At 55.9% G+C, this 17276-nt stretch overlaps 6 protein-coding genes across 6 annotated transcripts; 3 read left to right on the forward strand and 3 right to left on the reverse strand.

Annotated features, from left to right (window-relative positions):
- Positions 1–718: 718 nt before the first annotated feature.
- CCM_04886 (uncharacterized protein) lies at positions 719–1395 on the reverse strand (the record flags this gene model as incomplete). The annotated part of the gene is made up of 2 exons (XM_006670032.1): positions 719–1122; positions 1194–1395. 2 exons carry the CDS (start codon positions 1393–1395, stop codon positions 719–721), a joined length of 606 nt encoding a protein of 201 aa, XP_006670095.1.
- Positions 1396–2099: 704 nt separating this feature from the next.
- On the forward strand, positions 2100–3774 carry CCM_04887 (alpha/beta hydrolase fold-3; the record flags this gene model as incomplete). The annotated part of the gene is made up of 5 exons (XM_006670033.1): positions 2100–2156; positions 2245–2421; positions 2482–2557; positions 2625–3683; positions 3746–3774. 5 exons carry the CDS (start codon positions 2100–2102, stop codon positions 3772–3774), a joined length of 1398 nt encoding a protein of 465 aa, XP_006670096.1.
- Positions 3775–4933: 1159 nt separating this feature from the next.
- CCM_04888 (deoxyribose-phosphate aldolase 2) lies at positions 4934–6198 on the forward strand (the record flags this gene model as incomplete). Its single annotated transcript, XM_006670034.1, has 2 exons — positions 4934–5148; positions 5205–6198. 2 exons carry the CDS (start codon positions 4934–4936, stop codon positions 6196–6198), a joined length of 1209 nt encoding a protein of 402 aa, XP_006670097.1.
- A 498-nt stretch (positions 6199–6696) lies between these two features.
- On the reverse strand, positions 6697–7941 carry CCM_04889 (lipoic acid synthetase; the record flags this gene model as incomplete). The annotated part of the gene is made up of 1 exon (XM_006670035.1): positions 6697–7941. The coding sequence occupies one exon, from the start codon at positions 7939–7941 to the stop codon at positions 6697–6699; it is 1245 nt and encodes a 414-aa protein (XP_006670098.1).
- Positions 7942–9218: 1277 nt separating this feature from the next.
- CCM_04890 (uncharacterized protein) lies at positions 9219–9677 on the forward strand (the record flags this gene model as incomplete). Its single annotated transcript, XM_006670036.1, has 1 exon — positions 9219–9677. The coding sequence occupies one exon, from the start codon at positions 9219–9221 to the stop codon at positions 9675–9677; it is 459 nt and encodes a 152-aa protein (XP_006670099.1).
- A 2396-nt stretch (positions 9678–12073) lies between these two features.
- Positions 12074–13747, reverse strand: CCM_04891 (amino-acid permease inda1; the record flags this gene model as incomplete). Its single annotated transcript, XM_006670037.1, has 1 exon — positions 12074–13747. One exon carries the CDS (start codon positions 13745–13747, stop codon positions 12074–12076), a length of 1674 nt encoding a protein of 557 aa, XP_006670100.1.
- Positions 13748–17276: the final 3529 nt, after the last annotated feature.

The following is a 17276-nucleotide window of genomic DNA, read 5'->3' on the forward strand; positions in this document are numbered from 1 at the left end:
TCCATGACGCGCCTAGAAGTGTCCCCGTCATGTGTTCACACCCCATCCATCAGAAACCGGCCGGCGACGCTGCCGTGCGTGACCGTCGAGCCAGCCTCGGAGCAGCCATCACACCCACAAGGCTGCGCACCCTTGGCCAGCCATTTGAGAACCGGAAAGTTTCAGCGTTAAAATTCAAATTCACCAGCTACGTCATTCATCGCGCCGGCCGATTGCCTGCGAGCACATATAGGCACTCTGAAACGGAGAGGTGGGCATGTCGTCTGTATCGGTTTCGCATTCCGCTGTCCCTCAACAGGCGCCACCAAAGCCAACATGATCCCATTCCTTGCGAAAAGCAAGCATCTCTCAGAAAAGGAGTTTCATTGTCTTCCGTCTATGTACATGCAACGAGAGAAATCTCCGCTAGACCGGTGGCCGATACCGCCGTGTAGATTCGTCTCGTTGAAAGGGTATCACTGTTTTCAGCAGACCGTCCTTGTCTGCTCAGCATCCTCGTCGCTTCTCTCTTCCGATAGTTCCGATGTATACGTGCCTCTCCGTGGTGCCGACTCGTCATGCCATCAACCGGCATGCTAATGCCGAGCCGCAGCCTAGTTGTGCCGGTCTATGCATTATCATGCATCAATACCAGCGGCATCATCCGGTCCCTTGGACAAAGCAAGCATAGCGCCAGCTGCACCGCGCCGTTGTCTTGTTTCCCCTGGTGTGTCGCTCCTCAAATCTCCTTTTCCAGCTCCCGCTCCCGCTCCTTGCGCCGTACCCGTCGCTCGACCATGCCTACGCGCGCCTCTACCCTGGACGTGCCGTCCGAGGTGGGTAGTAGGCCGCCCTCGTACCACGTCCGCAGCGCCGCTTCGCTGCGCCCGCGCAGCTCGGCCACCTCGGCCTCCTGCGCGCGCTGCGCGGCCTCGGCGGCACGCAGGCGGCCCGTCAGCGCCACCAGTGCCGCGCTCTCCGCCGGGTCCGGTACCGGCGTGTCCTGCACAGCTGTCAGCGCGGACACGGTCGCGGGGAAAGACGGCGCCGCCGATAGCACGATGGCGCGGACGGCGTCAATGGGCAGCTGCGTGGGCGGCTGGCTCGCGGCGGGGGTCTGAAAGAAGTCGGGGCGTGCTTTGTCTGTAGAAGATGAAGAAAGCAGGCTCCGATTAGCGAAGAGTGTAGGTTGCTGCCGGGACCGGGGGACGTACAGATCTTGACGAGGTCGCCGTAGACGCGGATCCGCGAGGTCAATATTGAGAAGCGCTTCTCCAGCTCGGCCATTTGCCGCAGTACCGATTCGTGTTGCGCAGGCGGTGTTGACGAGCCATATAGGAGGTGCTCGACGCGTAGCAGCCGCGATTCGAGCAGCGAAATGGTCGATAGTGTCGTTTGGTCCAAGGGGTTGTCCATGACGCGCGGGTGCGCCGTGGATGTGGCGCAAATCGTTTTTTGGTGAGAGAAATGCGCACCCTAGCTCGATTCAAAACTAATAGAGAGCTGGGTCAAATGGAAAGCTGACTTGGGGTTGAAGAGTCGACGTGTTGCGAATGGTGATGGGAAGACGTTGAAGCCCTGCAGCCTTGAAGCTTGAGCTTGAAGCTGGGGTCGCGCCCCACACTCGGCTACAGGGTACAGTGACGTCGCGTGTAAGTACGTGCCAGATATATGCTCGAATTCTGCAAGGAATTATTCTAACCAATGAATATCTTATTTAGCAACATAGTTGTTAATGTCTCTATCTCCCGTATTATTCACGGTATCTTGTGGCAAGTCTTGTACTTGAAATGGCTGACAGATTAGCTGCAAGTCGAGAGCTGCTTTTTCCAATTCGACACACGTACGTACATGTATTTTATAGCTCCAACACCGCAATATACACTTATCCTAGTGGAATAAATTTTAATTCTAGGAGATAATCCGATAGGAAAACTTATTGTTGGCATGGCTCTCCGCGCCCTTGGCTACCTCGGCCCTGGATAACGCTATCAATCGCATCTTGGAGCCGCTACGAATTGTAACGAGCAAGTTGCAGATCAACACCAAGCAACCCAATATTCGATATTCGGCAGTCACGAAATAAGGTTCATGCCCTTCCGGATTTTTTCTGCTAAAAAATGGGCGAGGCGGCGCTCGGTCTCGGCGAGATGGCAAGGATGGTGATACCTCCAACGGTCCGCTTTCCGTCTCCCAGCGTCCTTGGCGTCGGGTTTGCGTTAACCCTGCCCGACCTTTGAAGGAAGAAATTCGGAGCAAGTTCAGGTTGCGCCGACGCAATCATTTAATTGTTGCTGCGACCTCGGCTACGCTGCCAACAACGCCGATGAGCGACAGGCCGAAGAGAATAAAGAGCCAGGCTCTGCGCAACAGGTGTCGGAGATTCGACCTAGCAGGGTAAGGAAAATCAGCTCTATTCGCAATTACATGGATTTCATCATGGTGAGTAGATTTGTTCCGCGGGGTACTATCTAGCACTTCGCTAACAATGATCATCTGTAGGCCGCAGACTTTCCAAGCAAGCCACCGCTTGCTGTTCTTGAGCGACTACAGCTCATCTTCAAGCTTCTCGTCATATGTGCGTATACGACCAGCATTGAGTTCCATTCTCAAGCACCTTTATATCTAATCTTCCCCCCTACCAGTTCCTGTGTTTACAGCGTACAATCTCGCGTACATGATTCCCGCCGCCATTCTCAGACGCATGGACCTGCGATACGCCGTCATTTGCGGCCTTGTCAGGTCCGTCTTCACCCTGCTGGAGCCGGCCGAGGTGCAGGCGCTCGTCCCGCCGACACGCACGACATACGAGCAATGGATCAAGGCCAAGGCGCGGCAGCCGGCCTACCGCGACCGCGTCCTGCTCGACGTCCAGCCGCTGTCCACGGGTCGGGACTCGGCCATCCTCTGGCTCGGGGACCGTCGGCGGGCCCAAAAGGTGGTGCTGTACATCCATGGCGGCGGCTACGTCATCCCCCTACTGCCCGGCCACCTGGACCTCTGCTGGACGAGCTTCGTGGCGGCGGGCGCCGCGGCGGGCGTCGAGGTGGCCGTGGCGCTGCTGCAGTACACGCTCGTGCCGCGCGGGCGCATGCCGACGCAGCTGCAGCAGGCCGTGGCCGCGTTCGACGAGCTGCGCGCCCAGGGCTTCGCGCCGCGCGACATTGTCGTCGGCGGCGAGTCCGCCGGCGCGAACCTGACGATGCAGTTTACGGCGCACCTGCTGCGCAAGCACCCGTGCGTTCCCGCCGTCCGCCTCCCGCACCCGCTGGCCGCCGTCGTGGCCGTCTCGCCCGCGCTCGGCTCCGACGCGCACAGCAGATCGCTGCGCGAGAACAGCAGCGTCGACATGATCACGGAGCCCCTGCTGCGGCGGCTGGCGGGCGGCATGCTTCCCGAGGGCGAGGCCGAGACGCTCGAGGCGGTTGACAACCCGTGGGCGCGGCCGCTGGACTCTGATCCCGCCTTTTGGGAGGGACTTGGCGAGGTCACGGCGCAAATGTACTTCATGGTCGGTGACCGCGAAATACTCGCGGATCAGTCTCGTTGCATGGCTGCGATTGTGAGGAAACAAGCACCAGACGTCACTGTCCGCCTGGACGAAACGTCGGGCCAGCCGCATAGTGGCATTCTGTTGGAGGCCAACATGGGAATAGTTGGCGAGTCTTTGAGGAACATGAAGGCGTGGTATACGGGATTAATCAGTGAGAAATAATGAGTTCAGGTCGGCAGCGGCGCGGTTCCAATTTAAACACGTATGCAACAGTCATTGCCTTTCGTCCTGCGCCCCGGTAAAGGTACATCAAAGCTTCCAGACACTCTAGTCGCATGGACTGATATAAGGACTCATTTTCGTCTGGGGAAGGCCGATTGCGGCTCGGCTGATGGAAGCTCGACTGACTTTTCCCATGATCCGAGGCTGGATCAAGGTAGCTAAAGCGTATGCCAAATATCGTTTTGTTGGCTTCACTGCAGTACAGCGGATATTTGGTATATGATGAGCCCCAAAGGCGCTCACCCGACATTATTGGCCTGGTGGCTTCTCTTCGTTTCGTTGCTGTGTTGTCACTGGTGTTGAGCTTTTGCTTCGACCCAACCTCGTCGTGGTCTTGCGATGACCAGTCTGGCACATCCATGATGGCTCTTTCGCCGGGAGCTTTCCGAGGTCGCTGCAGTCGATGATGCAGAGAGTCCTTGTTGGCGCTCGTGCTGATGTCTGCTGTGGGACACCTGCCGCGACGCGTAGCAGGCAGCCAGGGTACTCAGCCGAAGATGTTGAAAGGAATAACAGCAATTTTTACTAGCATTCATATATTCCTATGCATTCCTATGCATTTTCTTAGTTGCTTTCAAGTATATAAACAGTATATAGAAGATTGTAAAACCCAGCAGTGACTTCCTTTATCACTCCCTTATGCTGTCAGAGGCGAGGTCCACAACCCGTTCACGAATGTCTGCATAAAAGGCGTGGGGCAGTAATTATTAATAAGGCGACGGAAGCAGAACAACAAATTAATAATTTATGTAATAATTGAATGCTGAACTGATTTGCACAAGGATGCAACACATAGTTGGTGCCGACATGTACCTACCTCCCATGCAGCCCTAACCCCAAGAAACTTCAGCTCCATCACTCCATCCAGAGTTGGGGTTGATAATAATTTGGCCGTAATAGATGATGGATGATAGCTTAGCTTCCTCCACCCCCGCACGCCGCTAACTAGCGGACCCGCCATCGCGATGAAAAAAAAAATCAAAATCTCGACTTCTAAAGCGACTGCACTCTGCGTCGCAGCAGAATTGCGAATTGCACCAGCTCGCCCTCTTCTGGCACTGAAGAACCCCATCTCTCCTCTGCCGGCCCAGTTTCCCACGCGCTCACAAACAGACAGACAGCCAGACAAAACGCACAACCCCCAAATCCTCCGAACCAACAACCACTTTTCCCAGCATCATGCACGCCAAGGGCGGCCGCACCTTTTCGCGCGCCTTTGCCGCCACCGTCGACGACGCGCAAATCCCGCTCGACAGCAAGAAGCGCAAATTCGGCCCCTCCGAGGGCAAATTGCCACGCATCCCAGAAGCCAAGCCGACGAAGCGTTTCGCGCCCATCCGCGGTGGTCGGTCCTGGACGATTTCCGTAGCCGTGCCGGGCAGCATCCTCCACAAGTTGCGCCCATCCCCCCCCCCCCCCGAAACCCACAAAAGTACTAACACCCGGGCAGCCTCCCAACCGCTGAGCAGCGTCTCGCCACCGTCGCCCGTCTCGCGCGGTCGCTGGCCATCTTTTGCGTCGACGAGGTCATCGTGTACGACGACGACGCCGCCGCGGTGCCCTCGTCGCGCAGCAGCACGACGATAACACGCCTCGACGGCTCGCCCGACGCCTACACGGGCGACTCGGACCCGTGCCACTTTGTCGCCCAGGTGCTGTCCTTTCTCGAGTGCCCGCCGTTTATGCGCCGGCGGCTGTTCCCGCTGCACGCCAACCTGCGGCATACGGCGCTGCTGCCGGCCGTCGACATGCCGCACCACCCGCGGCCCAAGGCGGCCTGGCTGCCGTACGTCGAGGGCGTGACGGTGCCGCCCGCCGCCGAGGAGGAGGGCGGCGGCGGCAGCGGCTCCGTGGTCGACACGGGGCCCTGCGGCGGCCGCGTGTGCGTCCCCGACGACATACCCCCGCACACACGCGTCACGCTGCACCTCGGCACCCACGCGGCCGCGCAGCAGCCCGTCTGCGCCGACCCGCACGCGCCCCGCGCCGAGGGCGGCTACTACTGGGGGTACGCCGTGCGCCGCTGCGCCAGCCTCTCGCGCGTCTTCACCGAGTGTCCGCACGCCGCCGGCTACGACCTGAGCGTCGGCACGTCGGAGCGCGGCACGCCGCTGGCGCAGGTCATGGCCGAGCACCAGCAGAAGCGCGCCCAGCAGAAGCGCCGCGGCTACGGCCACCACCAGGCGGACAGCGACGATGGCGCCGCCGCCGCCACGCCGTCGTTTCAGCACCTCGTCGTCGTCTTTGGCGGGCCCCGCGGCATCGAGCTCGCCGCCGACCACGACCCCGCGCTCGCCGCCATGCACATCCGCGGCCCCAGGACCCGCGAGCTGTTTGATCACTGGGTCGACGTGCTGCCGGGCCAGGGCAGCCGCGCCATTGCGACCGACGAGGCCGTGCCGATTGCGCTAATGGGTCTGCGGGGCCTGTGGGAGTCGACGTGAGCAAGAGTTTCGGGAGCGGCCCGGCTCTCTGGGGTGTTGAATATTCCAGCTTCTGTATAATATGTTGAATTCTTGCCTTCTTTTGATATGTGGGCAACCTAGAGGTATCAGTCGGCGTTGGTTTAGGTTGGAATTCGTTTTTCTTGTATGATCTGTTGAGATACCAATCACAATGAATAAACGACAAAACGACCAAAGAATATATGGGAAATCCTCTTCTTTCTGCAGACCAATTGTTCAAAGCCCTGCAAGATTCATGAGTAATGGTTCAAGGGTGATACCTCGAGTGTTTATAGCCTCCAAGGCTCTATAATGGTTCTAATAACAGATCAAAACGCAGACCCCGACGCCATTAGTGTCCTGTGCCAACCTTGGCCTTGTCTCATCCTCACTGTTCAATGAAGCCCAACAGATGCAAGTAAAAAAACGCACAAAACGCCCCTCCAGTATATTTAATATGTATGTATAGTTACAGCAACGGAGCAAAAAAAAAAACGCCTATGGGCCGGTGCGGCCGTCCATGGCCACGGCGTGGTCGAGGCTGGTCTGCGCAGCCATGGTCGCCTTGTCGCCGGCACGGTTGCGGAGGACGTTTTCGATAAAGGCCTCGCCGGCCTTGTACGAGGAGCGGACGAGCGGGCCGCTGGCGACGTAGAGGAAGCCCATGTCGAGGGCGCGCTGGCGCCACATCTCAAACTCGTCGGGGGTGATGTACTTTTCGACCTTGAGGTGGCGCTTCGTGGGTCGCATGTACTGGCCAAAGGTGACGACGTCGACGCGGGCCTTGCGGAGCTCGGTGAGGGCGGCGACGAGCTCGTGCTCCTGCTCGCCGAGGCCGAGCATGATGCTCGTCTTGGTGATGATGCCGTGGGGGCCGCAGACGTCCTTGACGTGGGCGAGGACGCTGAGGCTCTGGCGAAAGGTGGCGCGGCGGTCGCGGACGTACGGGGTGAGGGCCTCGACGGTCTCGACGTTGTGGGCGTAGACGTCGAGGCCGCTGCGGGCGACGACGGCGACCATGTCGAGGTCGCCGCGGAAGTCGCCCGTCAGGGCCTCGACGAGCAGCGAGGGCTTCTTGTGCTTGATCTTGCGGATCGTCTCGGCAAAGTGGCGGGCGCCGCCGTCGGCGAGGTCGTCGCGGTCGACGCTGGTGAGCACGACGTAGCCCAGGCCCCAGCGGGCGAGCGCCTCGGCCGTGTGCTCGGGCTCGTGCGGGTCGAGCGGCGGCGGCGCGCGGTTCGTCTTGACGCTGCAGAAGCGGCACCCGCGCGTGCACGTGTCGCCCATGAGCATGATGGTGGCCGTCGCCGCCGACTTGTCGGAGCCGCCCCAGCACTCGGAGATGTTGGGGCAGCGCGCCTCCTCGCAGACGGTGTGCAGGTTGAGCCCGCGCAGGTCCGCCTTGATCTTCTTGAAGTTGTCGTTGCCCGCCGGGATGGGCGTCTTGAGCCACTCGGGGAGCCGCGTGATGGTGCGCTTCTTGCCCGCGGGGCCGACCTGCGCGGTGCGCAGCTCGTAGGCCGCCGACTGGGCGAGCGCCTCGCCGCCCTTGCCCGCGCCGCCGATGAAGTCGTCGAGCGAGGCGACAGTGGTGTCTTTGAAGTAGGTCTTGCGTTTGGGCTTGTCCTTGGCGGCGTCGGACGAGGGGATGGTGGCGAGACCCCGTGTGGTTGTCGTCGCGGCTGACGTTCTGTAGGTGAGGGCTCTTCGCAGGGGCGCGGCGGTTCGCTGTAGGGAAGCCATGGTGCGGCTGTGTTCGGTGCGGTCGAGATGGCCGCCGACTTCTCCAATGGACGAGGAAGCTGTGTAGGTTGATCGAGGTCAATGGAGAGGGGAAACGACGGAGCAAAATGATGGACCAAAAATACGGACCAAAAAGGTCGACTGTGAACAAATCACAAATCGTTGACTAAAATGTTGGACAAGGCGCTCCACAAAATTTGCCTCTTGTTGGTGGCAGCGCAGAGGATAAGGCCGATGGGACCCGCTGCCGACCGCGGACACGAGTAGCAACCAGTCATTTGCGAATTAATCAGCACACCCAGGCCATCCTAGCAATGGCGCCATCAAAACTACAGGGAGGAGGGCGTTGAATCATGTTATATCAGTATGATTCATACCGTCAATTATGCACGGTTTGCGACAATGAGAGATGACTTAGGGTTATGACAGTTACACCCTTTCACACGCTCACTCCAAACGACACAGTAACAGCATCAGTGAACATCTTCTCAAGGTCCCGTCGATTGGTTCTACCTATTCACGTTGCTTTGTAAAGCAGCGTATGCAGGCTCCAACTATAAGCGAAAAGAACAAGTATAGAAAGCCCTCGCCCGCAGCAGTCTCCAGCAGAAGCCTCATTCCCAACAGAATGCAAACCACTAGCTGCCGCCCGAGTACCGAGAAGAAACAAAATCTTGTTTGGCATGATGAAAAAAATAGCAGCAATCCACCCATGTCCTCTCCAAAACAGATTTGACGAGGCGACTCCTCCTGCAAACATGAGTATATAAAAAAAATCCTTTGTTCACCCTGTGAAGAGAAAAAAAAATCGGGCAACAATATAGTAACAAGTCGAAGATGAAGTAGTTTTGTAAAACTTCCCAAGTGTTCAACCAGTGAAAACGACTGCTTCGCTTTGTTTTGTTTTTTTGCCTCCCCCAGAACACGACTTGGCTTCAACAAACGTTCCGGGAGGCGAAAGGAAGACAGCCGCCAAGTATATGCGACGAACCAAAAGGGAGGCAGATACGGGCATGAAAGGTAGGGAAAACTGGTGCCCCAGAAATGCCGCCCTGGTTCGTACTCGTCGAGGTCGTCAAGCATAACCAATCCAGAAAAAACGCCTACCGGCAGAAAGAAGGGGAAAAAAAGAGGAGGTATATAGAAGGAATTCACACGAAAAGCTCAACAAGAAAACAAGGCAGCTGATTTCTCGTTCTTTGCAGAACAGGGCATTTGTAAAACGTCTTTTGTGTTCAAGATTGTACTCGAGTTGCTGCCCGAAGCGAAAGAAGAAGATGGCGGCAACAGTCACGGAGGTCCTGCCCAAGAAATTGCATCGACCACAAAGTGAGACAAGTCTCTCTCGCTCTCTCTCCGAATTACAAGAGGGCAGCGACGACAATACCGGCAACACCAGCAAAGACGACCTTGCCGGCATCGAGGGCAGCACCGGCGTTGGTGGGACCCTTGGTCGTGGGCAGCGTGGTCGGGGTGGCCGACGCCGAGGAGGCGGTCGGGAGGGTGATGCCGCCGGTGGGCTGGATGGCGGTGGTGCTGTTGAGGCTGGACACGGTGGACACGGTCGTGTGCACGCGCGAGAGGGTGACGGTCTTGGTCACGTACTCCGTGTTGGTCATGGTGGTGGTCGTCGTCGACGTGCCGGTGACGGTGGTCAGGCTGGCGCTGTCGCTGCTCTGCGCCGCGGCGAAAGCCGGGAGGATGGCGACGAGGACGGTAGACAGACGCATCGTTGATTGATTTTGTAGTGCTTCTTTCTTTCTTTCTTTCCTTTCTTTGCAAAACGAGTGTGTGTTTTGGTGCAAGTTGTCGAGTCTCGCCAAAACAAGATGATGTATGACAGATACAAATAACTTGTTGTTCCGATGAACCAGTTCGTTGTCACTTTGCCGAATTTTCTGACTTGGGAAGAAAAAGCGCTCTTTATGCTACACAATGCGCCAAGGGTCGGGCTGAAGCAGAGGCGCGACTTGTTTCAAGTTGGAGGAGTTGAGTGAGTATCGGTTGGGTGTGAGAAGTGGGTTGTCTGTGTGTTGGTGAATGAGTGAGTGAGTGAGTGTGTGTGGTGCGTAGAGCCGTAAATAGACTTTGCCAACGAAGCCTTTTTTGTGAGGACGAAGCGGAAACTGAATCGGACGTTGCTTGGTGAAAAGAAGTGAAAGAGGGAAAAAGGAAGGGAAAAGGGCGTTGGGGTGTGTGTGGCGCCTCATCTACTATTATGGTTGGGGGGGGAGGCCATCTCACGAACAAAAAACACAATGCTGAGAAAAGGCAAGTACACTAACGCATAAAGAGCGCGTGCTGGTACATTGACATCCAGCCCCACAGAGACCAACGAAGCACAAGAGAAAACGCTCACCAATTGGTCACTTTTTGTTGCTGTCCATTTTAGTAAAGCCCAGGGGGAGGGGGCTGATGGCCCTTTGACTTGTGAGACTTTAGAACCAGTGAAGACGAGGGGGACGCACGCGCCGGGCTGGCCTCGCTGCGACCAAGGGGCTTGGAGGGAAATGAGGGTATCCGCTGTCTCACCCTCCAGCGAACGGCAACACGGTAAGCCGTAACAGTCATAGCAGAGCTCTTGTGCGCCCGCCCGCCCATCTGAAGCAATGCGCCGTCCCGGCGGCAAAAAAGGGCTCTTTTGTCCTTATTAACTAAAATGAAGGGTCGCGGGGGGGCCTCATGTTGCAACGTGTCGTTGTAAATAGCACCATCCCTCATTTGCGTCCTGGGATATTAAGTTGCGAGTTGTAGAAAGAAAGAAAAAAGAAAAAACCAAAGAGACGAAAAGGGAGCGTATAAGTCGGATCTGCTCCTTCTTTCCTATCCTATTCTCGTCAATCGACAAAAACTGCTGCGCCCCGATTTGATTTTCTGGGGAGAACCTCGCCAAAAAACAACAACAGGGCAACCAAAGTGCTTGTAAACTGGAGACATGCAAGCCACAAAGAATCAAGGCGTCATCAGACAAAATCCCCAGCCGCGTCGACTTCCTGATGGGACTAGCTCAACTAGCCCACAAGGTTTAAATTTGCTCATCTCCCAGGGCGCCGGCACATCATTGGAATGGGGGATTTTGCCTTTTTTTTCTAGCCTAGTTAACTTGACAAGAGGCGCCCGTACCTGACGCTTTTCCTGTATGGGAACAGTCGCAACTCTCATTCCGTCCCAAGATGATGATACCAACCACTGACAAAACATTACATCGAAATAGTACAAATTAAAGAATGGATTACTTAAATGCTATCCGTACTTTGACCTGCAAGACCAGCGCCACCTCCGCCTTTTTTTGCACGTGCCGATTTTAACATGCAACGTCGCCCAATTTCCTGTTTCATTATCATTAATAATTATTAACTAAATTTTGGAGCCCGTTATCAAGGTATGCAATGGCGTCTTTCTCCCTGTCCCTTCTTTCCTTGACGCTTCCTCCCTCCTCCCTTGGTATCCTGTAAAACAGGTATGTAGTCAACGAGTTGCATGTAGTACATGGACTTATATTTTCCTTGCCAGACCCTAAAACAGTGCTATTATTTTTCCATCCTTTTTTTTTCCCTGCCACTAGTGCCGCACCGAACCAAAAATGTTGGCATCGATCCGTGTAGTCTATGGACATACGAGGTTCCGTACATATAGTTACGCAAGACCTATTACTTGCAAAAAAAAAACAGTTCTTCCACAACGAGGATAGATTCCATAGACTCTCGCATCAACATCAACATCTGCAATACCCGGCGCGTCCGATGCCAACCCCCCGGGACAGGTGCGGGAATGGAATGCTGTGAGGCATTCCCCAAGACGCTAACCCCCACATCAACAACAGACGCACCCAAGGTTCAAGTCAACTATGGAACCTTGTCAGATCTCGGCGCCTCGCCAAGCTCCTGGGTCAATAGTTGGACCAACACTGGGTGGTATATGAACATTGTCACGCATGTGTAGGTAGCCGCACGTATAGGGTAGCGAGTTTCAAATCGGGAAATTCAATCTACTATCTGTAGTCCTGAAATATGGTATCCAACAAGATGAGAGAAAATAGAAAAAAAGCAAAATATCCGCTTGCACATCATCAAAGCAGCGACAAAGATGACGCCCTGCTAGGATAGCCAGAGCAAACTTGCCTACCAAACGTCTACGCGAGCCAGAACCAGGCCCTCTGGACCCAGTTTTTGGGGATACGCTCCTTCTCCAACTCTCCTAGTTCGTCCATCTCCTTGACGCCAGTAACAATGTCAATCTCGTGGACGGGGATCGCCCAGCGGGTTCTGAACCAGAGCTTGTGTCCCAAGTAGAGGACCAGGACGATGGGGATGGTGATGTAGGCGGCGATGAAATCGGCGGGGACAAAAGGGTGAGCCATGAAGCTCTGGAAGCCATTGGTAATGGTGAGGAGAGAGACGAGGCCAATCATGAAATAGCTCGCATACGGCTGAAGGGGCGTCTTGTAGGGGCGAATGTCCATCGCATTGTTGTACTCGAGGGCCTTGCGGAAGCGGACGTACGTGATCATGACGATGATCCACGCAATGAAGCCGGAAATGGTCGAGAGGTTGACGAACCAGTTGAAAACCTCTACGCCAGAGTTGCTGACATTGAGATACGAGAGCAGGCCAACGGCAAAGGTGGCGAGGACAGCGGCCCAGGGGACACCGAGGCGGGTCGTCTTGGAGAAGATGCGAGGAGCATTGCCGGTCAAGGACATCGAGTAGAGAACACGGCTGCCCGAGTAGAGGAACGAGTTTCCGGCGGACCAAGCCGACGTCAGAATGGCGGCATTAATGATGTGGTTGAGGACCGAGATGCCGACTCTCTGGATGCCAATAACAAAAGGAGAGGCGGCGGCACCACCGGCACCGTCAGCGAGGGCACCGAGAAGCCTGTCATCGTCCGAGGCGACGAGGATACCAATAATGAGAGAAGAGCATCCGTAGAAGATGGCAAGACGCCAGACGAAGCGACGAGCAGCCTTGGGAATGTTGCGACGAGGGGCAACCGTCTCGCCGGCGGCAATTGCAATGAGCTCGGGCGAGGTAATGAAGGCGAAACCGGCCGTGATGAAGGCTTGCCAGAAAGAGAGGAAGCGGCCGGTGGAGCCGGGGACACCCTTGAACTGAACAAAGGCGCCTGGATGTTTCCAATAGTAGAAGCCTCGTATATGCTGCTGGTCGGGGCCGCCGCCAAAGAAGATGACGACGCCGAGAATGATCAGGCCCAGGATGGTAATGAGCTTGATGCTGGCAAACCAGAACTCGGCCTCGCCAAAGAACTGAACGGCAATGATGTTGAGGAAAAGCATGACGAAGAGGATGATGGTGATCCAGACGGCGACATTGATCTTTTGAGCGCCGGGCCAGTAGTTGATGACGATGCTGGCGGCCGAGGCTTCTGCTCCGACCAGGATGGCGTAGACGTACCAGTAATTCCAGCCGGCGGCAAAGGCGAGCGAGGGATCGACGAAGCGCTCGACAAAGTAGGGGACGGTGATGCCGCGCATGGGGAGGAGGGTGACCATTTCGGCAAGGCAGTTCATGACACACCAGACGACGGACATCATGAAGAGGTAGGCCATGAAGAGAGGGGCAGGGCCGCACTTGCTGAGGATGCCCCCGGAACCGACAAAGAGACCGGTACCGATGGCGCCGCCGAGGGCGAGGAACTGAATGTGACGGCTCTTGAGGCCGCGCTCGAGCTGATCATGTTGGCCGGCGAGACCGAATTCGGCCGTCTCGGCGGGTTGGGAGGCCTCGACATTGAGATTGTAGCTGTTGGCCGAGTCTTGGCCCTCTTGAGAGGACTTCTTCTCCATGATGGCGGGAGAAAGTGGAGGGTGGGAAGCGGGATTCGAGTTTATAGCGATACGAGTATATAGCGATGCGAGTATATAGCGATGCGAGTATAGGATGGGGGGGAAAGTGACGTCAGAAAAAGAGACCGTTGGTCAATGGCGCGGAGAGACGTTGGTAGCGTAGCGTTGGTTAGCGACGAGGCGAGCTCAGCTGTAGGTGCGGTAGAGGCAGGTGTAACCAGCACAGCAGTGGGCGGACATCAGACGGGCCGGTGATGATACGGCAGACACTGCCGACGAGGAGGGGAGGAGGGGGCGGGAAGAACGAGGTATAATAAAGTATGAACGAACTCGAGCAGGGGATGTGGAGGATGGAAGGATGCAAAGAGAAAGAAAAAAAAGAAGGACCAGAGCTGGACGTTGATTGTGGGCGTGCGCCCGGTTTTGGGGATTGTGGTGGAAAAAAAGTGTGGTGGGGGAGCAAACGAGGCTTTGAAATTTTTGGAGGTACCTTGTTATCAGTGGGTGATGGGGGCCAGTGGAGGTACCAGTACCTTATCGAAGACAATGTCTGGAGTCCAAGATTTTTTTTGGGGTAAACGGGAACCCCAGACGCCGCTTCTGTAGCCTGGGGGGGCGTCTGGAGAGACCCGCCGCATCAAGAAGCTGGAAAAGAGGGCATTCACTATGTACGAATCAGGTTGTGCACGATGGTTGGTGATGATCGGTCGCGCAGAAAAAGCATGTCGCGCCGTAGGTCGCGCAGGAATCGAGAATGCTGATTGCGGCGGTGGGATTGGGTGCCCATTAGAAGACTGCACAGCAGGATCTGCATGGGACGGATATGTACATGTATGTACGGATACACCCACTCACCACTGCACTGCACACAGCATTCAAGTCGGTGCTTTGCTGCTCCATCTGCACCCACTCAACGCTGCACACAACTTGCAGCACGAGCCTTCAACCGTTTCTCTGCCTCGCAGCCCACCAATCGCCCCAACGCCCACTTGCGGATGACACTAGTCATCTTTTCAACGTCACTTGACGGGCGCGCAACCGTGCAAACATGCGTTGGACTAGTCAACTATAAACAATAGCCTTTTTTGGCCACAACACCTATTTCCGGAACTATATTCATTGCGACCCGGGGCGGCGGCTCTGCTGGCGTCCTGACCCAAGATTACCGTTGTTCCTACTGGCAGCATTTGTCAATACCACCTACAATCGCAAAACGTGGCGCGCCCGGCAGCGAAATGCATTTCCATTCTCGGTTTCTATTTTTTTTTTCGGTACGGCCATTTACGCCCATTCAGCATGAGTGGCTTGCATTGTTGATTTGGCCCCAGCGCTCGCTACCCAGTCATGCACTAACACCGCCTGGGCAAAGGCAGCCTTGTGAGCTTACCCTTGCTGCCTCCCCCCCCGGGTTTCATCATGGCAACGTATCTGGTTGTCCCCTGCTCCTGTGCATTCTACGCGCTTCACCTCGCGGCTGGATTTCGCTCGCAAATCGTCCGCGGTCGGCAAGTTGCCGTTGTTGGAAACGGCCTGGACTTTGGTCTCGCCCCCTCGCCCGCCCCCCCCACTTGCGGCCGCCGAGTGCGGGACACCATTTTTTTTTTCTAGTTCAGTCAGTGGCTGCGACAAAACCACGCCACTCATACGAATACAGTAATTATACGGCTCTTGTCGAGGGAAGGCGTTGCCAATCAAACTGGCGTTTGCGTGGCGCTCTCGGGAGGCGCTGCCAGGCGAGTCGACTAGGCGATGCCGAGACGACAATGGGCTGAAATTGCCTGATCAGCCAAGACGACCAATGCTCGGCTCCAACGACCAACAAACGATAACTAATAAAAGAGACAAACAATATGGAATGGACGGAACAGCAATCTCAGCTGACGCGATTTCTCCGATGCTGTTCAGCTGCGTGCAGCGAGGCACGACACCAGTGCGTACTGACTGGCACCAGTTAATAATTAGTGTTACTAGTGAGTTCCAGCTCCAGCCGCATCCGACCCCATCTGGACCATCCATCACCACCCACCCATTCATGCCATTCCATGCACCATGCCATCATTTGCCTGATGGTCTGGGCGCCACGGGGAAACTAGTTACACTGTCAGTTCAGCCCCCGACTGTTCTTTCTTTCTTCTTTTTTCCTTCTTTCCTTGTTCTCTATCTATTTGCCCAAAAGAATAGTCGGTCCACGCAAATGAAGCCGCCCACCTCACTAGACCTCAACTCGTCGAAATTTAACCCAGTCAGATTTTAGACTGTCGGATTTTAAACTTGTCGGCACCCCCAAAATAGTCAATGTTGGCTTCCCACGCTCCAGACCATCCTAGTCATCCTAGTCCCCCGTACTCCGTAGTAGTGAAAAGCATGAAAAGCGCAAGCCGATGGAAGCCGTCGCCAGCGCTGCCTCTCCCCACCACAAAACGCCTCGTCTCCACATCCCCAACTTGTCGCGTACCGTGTTGAACCCTGCAACCTACCTCGTTACTATGGATCAACCATGTCCTGACATCTCGACAAGGAGGGTGTGCCATCCATGCCCATCGCCTTGCTTGCCCGTCGTCATATGCGTCTCAGTTCGCTCTCGAGTCCGCCCGTATCTTCCTTTTGGCCCAACCTGCCTGTTCTGCCTCGACGCTTTCTGCCGTCAGACCCGTCTGTTTGCTGCTCATCAGGATTCCCCATCTCGCACAATCTACAATAACCACCATCTACAAAGGCTGAAACCCCTGGGTACGATCCACCAACCGCGATTCTGCGCCTTCTAGAAGCTTTACACGAAACCTTGAGGCTGCGCCGCCGTGGCGCCCTCTTCTGCACGGGACACACAGATTACCTACTTTGCTATCCACACATGACCTCGCCCTCGTCGACTACTATCCATGCCTCGCACAGACCAGAACTCGTGCGCTTTTTTTTTACCCTTTCCTCTTGGCCTTTGTGTGTGCGAGCTCCCAGATGTTATCGGGCATGGACCCTGTACCACACATTCCCGCAGACGTGGATCTCGGTCAAACTCCACACAAAACCTGTGCCTAGAACGTATTCACGCAATGAGAAAGAAAAAAAATATGCCAAGCACAAAACTTGCGCTTGACGAAACGGATGGCATCTCACCGCCGGTCCCGCATCTGGTATGGAACCCGAGACGGCCGGACGCCCGTTGGGTGACGCTGGCGAGACAAGCACGCGAAACCTTGCGTTCACATCTCAGTGTCCGTGAGCCCATTGAAGCCATTACCACGAGTCAACCAGCGCACAATGTCCTACTCGGATTCACCGTCGCGCTTTTCGGGATGGCCCGCCAGACAACGCCCGCCCCCTATCTTGTACCTGCCAATCTCCTTTCGACTACTACGAGCTTGAAGTTGGTTACCACTACGGCGACCGGACGCGACTTGGGTTTGGCAGTAATCAGTGACGACCCTGGCAAATTCTCAGTGTCAAAATTCGTCGAGGCGTGTCCTGAAGCGCTCCAATAGCTGCACTACTTGTCTTGGCAAAAGATGCAAAAGGCCAGAGATGACGAGCG

This window comes from Cordyceps militaris (assembly GCF_000225605.1).
Source record: "Cordyceps militaris CM01 unplaced genomic scaffold CCM_S00003, whole genome shotgun sequence".
In the NCBI taxonomy this organism is placed as follows: domain Eukaryota; kingdom Fungi; phylum Ascomycota; class Sordariomycetes; order Hypocreales; family Cordycipitaceae; genus Cordyceps; species Cordyceps militaris.